We start from the raw sequence: 12,012 nt of genomic DNA, 5'->3' as shown, positions 1-12,012 counted from the left end.
CATGATATCACCCCTAGTTTTGTTCTTTTTTTGTTATGGGGAAGGGGTGTTCGTGTTGCTCAGTCTTTAGTTTTCCATGTTTTTCGGTACTCTGTCGTTTGTTGGTCTTTTTTAATCATTCCGTTATCAGTTTGTTTTATTTGTGAGTTTGAATGTCCCTTTGGTATTTATTGCATTTCTTTTACTAAATGAAACATTAACAGTGACTGGTTTTTGTAGACCTTTAAGGATGTTTGAATATGCAGCATATAGTTTTGTATGACTTGTCGGTCAAAAGTTTGATATTTAACATTTTCTTGTCTTGTTGATTCAAGGAGGAAATATATGCCATATAAGGTAATCTATCTTGTTTATGTTTATGGACAGCAAAACGACCTAAGACCAGGGATAGAAACATATTCTAAGTGATGACCTAACAATAAAAAAGTAGAATACTCTTAATGGTGTGTCTTATCGACCACGACTTGATGGTAAGCCCATGCACGGTCTACTCGGTGCCCGAAGGCGTTTTTTGAGATTTAAAAAATAAGTTGTCGTATTGATGGAAATGTTGGAAAAGACGGCCGCAATTTTAGGTTTTGTTTTAATGTTTTGGTGTGTTGACTTTTTTGGTGTAGTTAATTTAAAACGGTTGATTGCAGGGCTAGACTGACCAGTTTTGCAACCAGCTTACCATGATGGTGAAGTACTGGTCGATGAGTCTCGGTCATAGTATAAACGATGAAAAGAATCAGGACCAGAGTCGTGAGACAGTAAAGTGGCAGTTCAGTATCTTTCACCTCGGATACTGGCCCTCGGCGTTAGTCGACATAACACTCCCCAATCAATAATGGGTTTCGGAGTGTATGTTGACGCGAGTATTTACACCAACAAAATGTAGACTGTAAAGCGTTGCATTTGTTTCTATCATCGAAAGTAGTGTGTCGTTGATCCATCCATTAGTTAACCAACATTGTAGATAGCGGGTAAAAAGGAGCTGACCAAACACGTCCGTTCAGCTGTAATGACTAAGACGTGGTTGATTGGAGTAGAATACAGTGTATTGACATGTTTTTAAATTTCAGATTTCAGAAACGATTCCAATTTGTAAGGACAAATAAAATAGTATTAGTAGTTTTGATTACATCCCACTGAAAATAAGTTGGTCTGTTTTAAAAATTATTGTGATTGTGTGACTTTAAACTTCTTTAAATTGTTAAACATTTGGAAATTTAATTATACCATCATGTTTCTGAACTGTGAATGAAATCGTTAACACTTAAAAGAATACTTTATCATTAATTCACATAAAAGCGTATCAAGATGACAATTGATTGCCATTTTAGTCTAGAAAATGTTGTTGATCCCGAAAGGTGTTCAAATAGTTATGGAAAAGTTATATTTTTTGTTGCTAACGTACACCCCAGTTTTTTTTAAATTTTCTGCACACATTTTAGATCAAAGAAGACTGATAAACTGATATATGTGAAACAAAAATTGAAAATGTACAGGTTAGTATGATCGGGCCCTTATTAATCGACTTCCTTCTTTCTGAAGTATAAAACTACTTTTTGTCTGTACTTATTTCACTCCATCATATTGTATGTACGCTAATAGAGATAAAGCAGGAAAGGATTGCGATTTAAAAAAAATATTTTCATTTCAGATGTTCATGCCAGGAATACTTGTTTGTGGTGTAATGTAATTTGTCATACATTGTATCTAAATGTGCTCTAGTCATATTTGAGAATATGATATTGTTGACGGATGATTGCTAGAACATGTGACATTAAAATGTATATATCAAATGAAAATCAAGTCAACCGGATTGTGATAATATAGCCCAAGACCCATACCTAAACAGCATGTATATATAAAGACATATAATTTGACCCACTGTAAGGACAACTGTCTATGCTTGAAGGCTGTAGCTTAACCTCTTAGTCTATTTTTTATTTTGTTGTGAACGTTTTGAAATTTCAATTTTTTCGATGCAAGTTGTTATACTTAAGGTCAAGTTACAGTAAATGGGCTATGTCACAGATTTCAGTAAAATTTTGCATACAACTCTGACTCGATGAACTTCAACTGAAAATCGAAAATATAATGCATTTATCTCACTTATCGTTTGAAATATTACTGATTGAATTCTTACAAAATGGGTAAACATTTCTATAGAAAGCACATAAAATCGTCGAAAACCCTTGTAAAATTTGTCTTAAAATCGCCAAATCTCTAATTCTACTCCATAGATTTTTCTTAAAAAACTATATGTTGTTGATACATAAATTTCCGTTATAATGGTGCAAAATAACGATAGGGTCACCGACTTCGTTTTTACGGTATACTCATTCAAAGTTGCGTTCTTTGTGAAAAAATCCAACAAAACGTCGAAATAATCGTAACGTTATCGCAGACCGTAAAACGATGATTTTTGACGTTTTTCACTACCAACAAGGTAACAAATTGATTATTAGACAAAAAACGAAGTCGGTGACCCTATGATTATTTTATATCATTAGAACAGAAATTTATGTGTCAACAATATATAGTTTTTTAAGAAAAATCTATGGAGTAGAATTGGAGATTTAGCGATTTTAAGACAAATTTTAGAAGGTTTTTTGTCGATTTTATGTGCTTTCTATACAAACATTTACCCATATTAAAAAAAAATCAATCTGCATTTTTTCAGATAATAAAAGAGATAAAAAGATTATTTTTTCGATTTTCAGTTGTAGTTCAACGAGCCAAGATTGTATGCAAATATTTAGAAAAATCTGCGACGGAGCCCATTTACTGTTCCTTGACCTTAAACAATTCGAATTGAAAATCCAAACAAAAATTTTGAATTTAAGGTTTTACTGAGTGACATTTCCTATGATTAAAATAACAAAAGCATATGCAATCTTTATTTTTTATTTGTAGTTCAAATCAACTTTGATGAGGAACTTGTATCTCTCTTCTCGGACATCTGTTCAATTACCTAAAAAGAATAAAATATTTACATTGAAATATATATATATAATTTGTCGGAATAACATTCCAACAATGTTAAATCTGTAAATTTGCAAATGTTTTGTTCTTCTCTGGCCGGGATTCGAACTCATGCTACTGATATATCGTGGCATCAAATCGCCTTGCAATATGCCCAGCGTATAAACCACTCGGCCACCTAGGCTCAATATGCATGCAATACAAATGTTTTGTAGAGGGGTCTAAATAAAGCACAAACAACAGTTTCCAAAAAGACCGAAAAAGTGAAAAAGTATATTTTAACAACACACATTTGACTACAGGAAAGTTACCTAACTAACTTGTAGTGTGTCATTCCTACACAATATGGACAATAATCATAAAGTCATACACAGGAGGTTTTTGTAGATGTACTAGTTAACGTACTATCACAAGCAACAATCATTGTCTCGTCCGGGTTTTGAGCGTGTATATATTAGCTTACTGCTATATTGTGCAAGCTTCTTTTTGGTAATTGTAAATTTTGTATATTGTTTCTTGCATTGAAATTAGTAAATGATGAAAATAATACAGGAATTTGAAAAAATTAAAGGAGCTAACAAAATGTTGATAAATGTTCAAATACTTACAAAAATTTCTCTCACAGATATAGTAGTATTTAGATTTGCAGCTAGTGTCAAACCATGTACTTCCACCGCTAATGAATGAAACACAATTAGCACTATGTCCCCTGGAACCATAATTGCTATACCAAGCTTTAAAGGTTGCAAGTGACTGGTCTATACTCCATCGCCATTCTCCCTCAGTCAAGTCACTTAGTCCTATCCAGCATCCGGAAGATTCTGGTAAAAATAAACAAGAATGTTCATTAATTTTAGAAATGGAACGTAGTTACTTGGGTAATTACTACAGTTGAATGAATGAGCGAACACGACTATAATGAGAGTTTGGCATATTGATAAGACAGTTGTCGATTGTCGATTACCACATGTTCACTATTAAGCTGTCTTTTGGTTTTGTTTGTGTCGATGGTTGTTGTCTCAATGTAAAATAATCCACATCTCGTTTGTTCATATGTATCCTATTAATATCTTTAAAGCCCTCTTAAGCTAATATATTCTGCAGACATGCAAGTAAGGGTAAAAATATGTACCAAAGAATATTCGAGTGATTAATGATCGGATTAAGAAAATTACTTACTATGTGATCTTTGTGAGTGTACCCATTGATTTTCAGCTGAGTTATCAATCTTAATAAGATATCCACCTATTTCCTTGCAACGTCGCTGAAAAAAGGTTACATCTTTAAAGGTATGTTTCAGCTAAATATCTAGTTCTCTGTAAGTGTTTTTTTCTTAAACTCACCAAACATAACTTTTATGGAGCAAAATTCACCATGTGATATTTACTTAGAAAGATGATACTATCCCGTTCGCATACGTTGTTTTCAATCCAGCTTATGTTTTATTTTCTTTCAGATATTTATTAATACAAGTTAATAAAAGATAACACTTTTTTTTATAAAGGAACAATTAAACCTAAGAATTTAATTTTGTCCTCCTTTAAACTATTGTTCATTTTAAATGTATAAATGTTTAAATTGACTTAAAGTTCCAAAGGGCCGGGTGTTAATACATGTAATTACAACCGCTTATTGATATAATTGTTTAATATTATAAAACATATGTCACTTTAATAAAAAAAAAATGGTCATGGTATTGTTCAAATATATAATTAATTATCATTCGCAATACTGATTAGGGGTCTTTTGATATGAGCGTCACTGATGAGTCTTATGTAGACGAAACGCGCGTCTGGCGTACTAAATTATAATCCTGGTACCTTTGATAACTATTTACACCACTGGGTCGATGCCACTGCTGTTGGGCGTTTCGTCCCCGAGGGTATCGCCAGCCCAGTAGTCAACACTTCGGTGTTGACATGAATATCAATAATGTGGTCATTTTTATAAATTTCCTGTTTACAAAACTTTGAATTTTTCGAAAAACTAAGGATTTTCTTATCCCAGGCATAGATTACTTTAGTCGTATTTGGCACAACTTTTTGAAATTTTGAATCCTCAAAGCTCTTCAACTTTGTACTTGTTTGGCTTTATAAATTTTTTGATATGAGCGTCACTGATGAGTTTTATGTAGACGAAACGCGCGTCTGGCGTACTAAATTATAATCCTGGTACCTTTGATAACCATTTACACCACTGGGTCGATGCCACTGCTGGGGGACGTTTCGTCCCCGAGGGTATCACCAGCCCAGTAGTCAACACTTCGGTGTTTACATGAATATCAATAATGTGATCATTTTTATACATTTCCTGTTTACAAAACTTTGAATTTTTCGAAAAACTAAGGATTTTCTTATCCCATGCATAGATTACCTTAGCCGTATTTGGCACAACTTTTTGAAATTTTGAATCCTCAAAGCTCTTCAACTTTGTACTTGTTTGGCTTCATAAATATTTTGATATGAGCGTCACTGATGAGTCTTATGTAGACGAAACGCGCGTCTGGCGTACTAAATTATAATCCTGGTACCTTTGATAACCATTTACACCACTGGGTCGATGCCACTGCTGGTGCACATTTCGTCCCAGAGGGTATCACCAGCCCAGTAGTCAACACTTCGGTGTTGACATGAATATCAATAATGTGGTCATTTTTATAAATTTCCTGTTTACAAAACTTTGATTTTTTTCGAAAAACTAAGGATTTTCTTATCCCATTCATAGATTACCTTAGCCGTATTTGGCACAACTTTTTGAAATTTTGAATCCTCAAAGCTCTTCAACTTTGTACTTGTTTGGCTTATAACTATTTTGATATGAGCGTCACTGATGAGTCTTATGTAGACGAAACGGGCGTCTGGCGTACTTAATTATAATCCTGGTACATTTGATAACTATTTGATTGAAAATGACATCATGCCTTTTTGTTTATTGTTGTAAGATTGCAGTTTCAGTACCGTTTACCCGTTAAGAATAAACTGTAAAATATAACTATAAGTTAGAACTATTACAATACGTTGCATCATCCTATTACTTCAAATATCTTAATGTCAATTATTAATATGTACCTCTGCTTCAAACCAGGGAGCAGTCTTTTGAGAAATGTGATAACAATGGCCTTGGTACTTCTTCCATTGACCTTCTACATATAAATATATAAGTTATATAATCCAGCAATGTTTTGTTACATTTTTGTAAGGTTTATAACAACGTTTAAATGTTAGCACTTCACATGGATATTTCACTTACATTCTTTTAAAAATGTAATCTTGAGGTTTCTTAATCTTAAAATGTAACAATACATAGTGAACTTTGCCCATAGGAGTTGTGTTTAAAAATACTTCAACATTTCTAAAAGGAGAAAGCCAATGCTATATCTTATAACTCACAATTGTTGGCTCAAATATGTCCTCAGTTCATAGGACTTTCGTCCGATAAACCAAGTCTCCTCTTTTCAAATACACATCGAAACGCGTATATAACTCCTATCATACAAGTTAAAATCAACAACAATCTGGGACATGTGAAAGTGTTGTTGTTTTAATATAAATGTTCAAGGATTAATTAGCTAAATCTTACTTTGTAAGCCTGTTTCCAAACTGAGATCAGTTTCCACTTTTTTAATGATTTTTCCGACGTTGCTTTTCAGTGTTGCCAAGTGGTTTTTCATGATATTGATACTTTTCTGAATATCATTCTCAAGTGTCTGAACAGTCTTTGCAATGTAGCTGTCCACTGTGACCATTTCATTTCTAGCATCATCCAAATTTTTTTTCGTTTCCGCAGTAAAGCAGGGTAAACGTTGGATTTGTAAACCCAATGCAGATGTGCTTGTGCAGATTAGGAAGATTACGAATATGTTATGCATTACTGAACTAGATTCTACAAATTGAAAAAAAGTAATAAAATGACGTGTTGATGACCGTACTTTGACCTATAATGGTTTACTTTTATAAATTGTGACTGGGATAGAGAATCGTCTCATTGGCACTAATCCCACATCTTCCTATATCTTTATATAAAGACAAATCTGATTAAATCTTACTCTTTGATCCTGTTTCCAACCTGAGATCAGTTTCAATTTTTTTTTTGCCGACATTGTTTTTTATTGCTGCCAAGTGGTTTTTCATGATATTAATACTTTTTTGAACATCATTCTCAAGTGTCTGAACAGTCTTTGCAATATAACTGTCCACTGTGACCATTTCATTTGTAATCATTTAATGGCTACGTTGCTCCAAGGTTAGATAATGAATTAATGTGATCAAATATTTCTATAAAATATTCTATTTATTTGTTTTTAAAATTAGGTTATTTTCTAAAGAAGTCAGTTTTGACAGTTAACCCTTCTTTTTTTATAACTAAAAGACGAAGAAAGGTTTTGTGTTCTTAGTGAATCTATCCTTACAAAATCATCTTGTTCCATCACTTTTCTCCAGAAATTTGTAGAAATATGCATTCTTTTCTCTGACAATTCCAGCAGAAAAACTATAAACATCAACTTGTAACAGGGCAATTTCAAAGGCTATTAAAGTTTAAATGCTTTTTATAATAGAAGAAGTTATACGAAAAGCGTTACAATATTGTAGATTCCTAGACAACTGAACAAAGTCTTTGTCTTGGGTTAACGAACGTTATAATGTATTGTCTTCGTCATTTTCTTGGATTACGTCAGATAATAAATGGAGAGCAATGTTTGATAATGAAAGAGTAAGACATGATTATTTGGTTTACTGGAATGTTAAAACTAAAGTCGAACTTATTATAATTAAGGAAACGTTAGCATTAAAAAGTGCCCTCTTTTGTATAAAAAACAATACTGGTTTTAAATAAGAGAATAAATGTAAAAGTAGACAATCAACATGTAGTCTGATTATTTGTCTAAGGTATATTCTTCGTCAGATGTATCTATTTAAAAAAGAACTTGGATTTACAAACAACAAAAAATTGAGCCACATGCAGTTGATATATTTTCCTAAGATAGGAATGCTATGTTAGATAATGAATGTTTTGCAATATCTCATTTTACTCCTTATTATACCCCGTTATCGTCACGTATAGATAGATGCCTTTGCACAGATTAACAAGTCAAGTGACATTTATTACGCATTTTAACAATTTTGTTAAATCTCAGCAGTTTTCAAATTTATTGTACAAGAAAACATTAACATGCGCTTTAATTTTCCCGACTTAAAATCTGTGAAGCCATGGATAACTGCAACATTTATATTATCTTATGCTAAGCACTTGTTACTACTGGTTATAAAGGATACAAAGGCGTTTTATTCCATCCTTCAAACCTATTCTTTTAACCAAATAAAAAAGCTTTCACTGCAATGTATGTGCATCAACATTTTTATTTATTGGAGACAATAATACATGTGTAAAGAAAAACCAAAATATATACCAATTTTATTCGTTAGAGATTCTGTAATTCGATTTTGACAGATGTAAATGAAAATATACAAGCAGTTCAAATGGGGGTCCAACATTGATGGACTCTTTTCATTGATATATATATATGTTTAATTGTTTAATTGATATATTAGATGTATTTTTTGTGTTTCATTTTGAAACTTATGATGTACATAAGTATTTAAAACCTGGAGACATACAATTAAAAAATGCAAAAAAGACTATACAATATGTTTTCAGTTCTATATGTGAGTTACAAACAGAGCATGATATAGCTTTTGTTTTCTTAAGATGTATAAAAACATGCAATGATGTAGTAAACTCTAGAATAAATGATTTTAATATGCATAGTGCAGAACTGTGTGGGAGGTTTAACTTTTTCTTTATTGATAACTCGAACATTTCAAAGAGAGAACTTATAGGTAGTGTAAATGGGACAGGAAGAATTATGTTTGTTCAGAACCTACAGGAATTTATGAGCTTGTAGTTTGAAATATACATTAACACCTGCCTTAACGACCACCTGGATTAAACGACCACCTACTGTTAACGACAACTTTCCAAGCCCCCAATATATTGCCCTATATGTTTTAACGGTATTAAGCGACCACCTGCTAAATGCGAACAGCGACAGCGTTAATTTGTATAAAACGACCATCTGCACTGTTTTTAAACGACCATAATGTACTTGGAAGGATCAGTGACTTTCGAAAAACTGTAATCGTACCTCCATTTTGATGATCAATGTTGACTTTGTTGATTTAGTTAATACAACATGGAAGAACTGATCAAACGATAAGGCTACAGGATGACTATAGAAATATTGTCTTGACATGTCAGGAGATGATAACACTGATTAGTGAGTAATGCATTACAAGATATTTATTTATTTATTTCTGTGCATGTTACACCCCAATGAAAGATGTGGCTGTTTTTTTTCACAGATTGACATATATTGATTTGTTGATTAATTATATTGACACTTGACATTATGAGTATAACTGTTTAAAATCTCAAGGTAAACAAGGAAATGTCATCTTTAAGGGGCTGGGTTCCATTAGCTTGATCGTGTGAAAAAAGAATAAGATAAAAAGAATAAAATTGGATATTTGATGTTTTTGGAACTGTAGAAATTTAGACAATTACCTGTAAGGTTGTCGAAAGGTAATGGCAGAACATATAAGAGTTAAATGTCAGTGTATGATTTAACATCTTGTTCGCGAGGCACAGTAAGATTAAGGGCCATAATTTTTTTGTCATTTTAGAATTATTCTTTTATGAAGAAAAGATAACATAAAAAAAGTCATACTGTGAAATTTTATAGTTAAAACATCTACAATTTGTAGAAATTAGATAAGACATATAAGTAATTACAGGGCATTTCGCTATATGCGGAACAGGAATGTATTTTGTCTTTTGTCCATTTAACACCTCGCTTTGAGATGTTTTTCAATCAAAATCGTATATATTGGGTCATATGAGTCATTAATAAAAACTCCAGGCAAGGAGTAAAACCAAACGCATATTCAGTTTTTAACTGATCAAGTTCCTCATAATTAATGCAATTTTATTTTTATAAAAAAACTGTTTAGGTACTTACAGTCTGAATCCAGATTAAATACATGAACAACTGGTTGTAATGTCCTAGATAGCATTTCTTTCTCCCTATAGTAAGCTTAACGAACAATCCAACTCGTTAAAATGAAACAAGATCTATTATTTTTAAAGGTGTGTAACGTATCAATATTTTATAGACATGCAACAACGTTATTGTATCCTAAACATCACATCCGAATTTCATATCATTTATACATGATATATGTAGACCGGTTGGAGAATTGATATTTAAACAGACTGGTTTCAGTAATCGCTAGCACTTTATCACGTTTGAACAGTTAAAAATAGTTTGAACAGCTTTAACAATTAAAAATACTAAATACTAAACTTGTTCAAAGGGTATCTACACGTCTCAATCTTCAAAATCGGTTATCTAAAAATACTACCATCGCTAACATTTTTAACAATAAAAATCGTGGTTACCCTTCTATCGATAAGTGTCATGCCAAAAAATGACTTACATGTCCCCGTCTTTCCACCAACAATACGGTAAGGTCCACGTTTAATGGTCGCACATTTTCTTTAAATTTTGAAACTGATATAACTTGAAAAACAAACAGTATTATTTATTTACTCACATGAAACAAACCGGGCTGTGGTATTCAGTACGTAGGAGAAACTGGACGATATTTATCTAAACGCACTCAAGAACATCTGTATCGTTTTAAAAGACCAAATAAATTCAAAAGTATCATTTACCAACACCTTAAGAAGCACAACCATCCTTTTAAATATTTAGCAGTTCAACCTTTAGAAGTAGTAAATAAGCAGCCTGGTGAATCGCATTCAAAGTTTGTACGATCACGGAAAATAATTGAATTAAATTGGATTAAAAAATTACAGACAGTTTACCCTCTCGGTCTAAATGATAATATCATGGGAATTGGTAATATATCTAGAACCAATTCCGTTAACATTTTGGATATAGTTTCTAAAACTGTTCGTAAAACCGTTCTCACGGTTGTAGAACAAATCGCAATCAAAGAAAATTTCGGGCCAATCATACCAATATTTCGGACCTAATTTCTATTTCAAAAAACAACGGCAGACATTATCTGTTAACAAAACTCTGTTCGTTACCGGTTAATAAGTTAAATAAAATTTTGGAGGATTGCAACACAATTTCATATAGCAGTCCTAAGTATGAAATTGTTCAAATTATTATGGCATATTGTTATTCTAAATTATTTCCCAAAATTGATCGCCCTGAAGATCATAAAAAACATTTTATTAAAATTAAGTATGTCAATAAAGGCTTTGATTTTGTAAATATTGCTGGTATATTTAACGACCATTCTGTTAAAGAACAAATTCCTGGATATTTTGACAATACTGAGCTACCTCTTATTTGTTATATTTACAAGAAATCTACCCGGAAATTTGTGTTTAATTATAGTCAATTGTGTAAAGATGTTAATATCAGTGAAAATACACCTACTTCATGTAATTGCAGTAATTCCGAATATATTTATGGACCCATGTCCCATGTTATAACAGGAGATCTTAACATTGTTCAAGACCGAGAGTTAAAATCATTCCTCAGTAAAGGACCTAAATATCGTCTCCCGTCAATTATTAATTGGAATGAGTGTCGTAATATCATCCACGACTCTCTCCATACTTACTGTATGAAATGGATAAAACGGGAAAAGGCTGACAAAAAATCTTTGGACTCTTTTTTTAATTCAGTAATGAAGATAGTTGATATACGTATTCAACATTTTAAAGAACATTTTACTATTAACAATAACCACAATAAACCTATTTCTCGTATCAAACATAAACTAAAAGAACTAGCCAAGGAATTTGTTTTTGTCCCGGCCGATAAAGCTGCTAATAATATTATTATTGTTTGACGAAAATTTTACATTGAGGTTCTGAAAAAGGAAATCACCAATTCACCAACATTCCAACTGACTCCATTTTCAGAAAACGAAATCTGTAACAAACATAAACTTCTAGCCACCGCTTTACAAGCAGAGCCAAATACAATGAAAGTCCCAACTA

General features: G+C 32.2%; 1 protein-coding gene across 1 annotated transcript; it reads right to left on the bottom strand.

The window, feature by feature from the left end:
- Positions 1-2,878: 2,878 nt before the first annotated feature.
- On the bottom strand, positions 2,879-10,054 carry LOC143053395 (perlucin-like protein). The gene is made up of 6 exons (XM_076226190.1): positions 9,989-10,054; positions 6,553-6,855; positions 6,042-6,115; positions 4,153-4,237; positions 3,582-3,794; positions 2,879-2,962 (listed from the first exon to the last, which is right to left on the bottom strand). Exons 2-6 carry the CDS (start codon positions 6,839-6,841, stop codon positions 2,955-2,957), a joined length of 669 nt encoding a protein of 222 aa, XP_076082305.1. The 5' UTR covers positions 6,842-6,855; positions 9,989-10,054; the 3' UTR covers positions 2,879-2,954.
- Between the last annotated feature and the right edge of the window lie 1,958 nt (positions 10,055-12,012).

The sequence above is a fragment of the Mytilus galloprovincialis genome, chromosome 12, assembly GCF_965363235.1.
Source record: "Mytilus galloprovincialis chromosome 12, xbMytGall1.hap1.1, whole genome shotgun sequence".
Taxonomy (NCBI): domain Eukaryota; kingdom Metazoa; phylum Mollusca; class Bivalvia; order Mytilida; family Mytilidae; genus Mytilus; species Mytilus galloprovincialis.
This window is presented reverse-complemented; position numbering and strand designations above follow the sequence as displayed.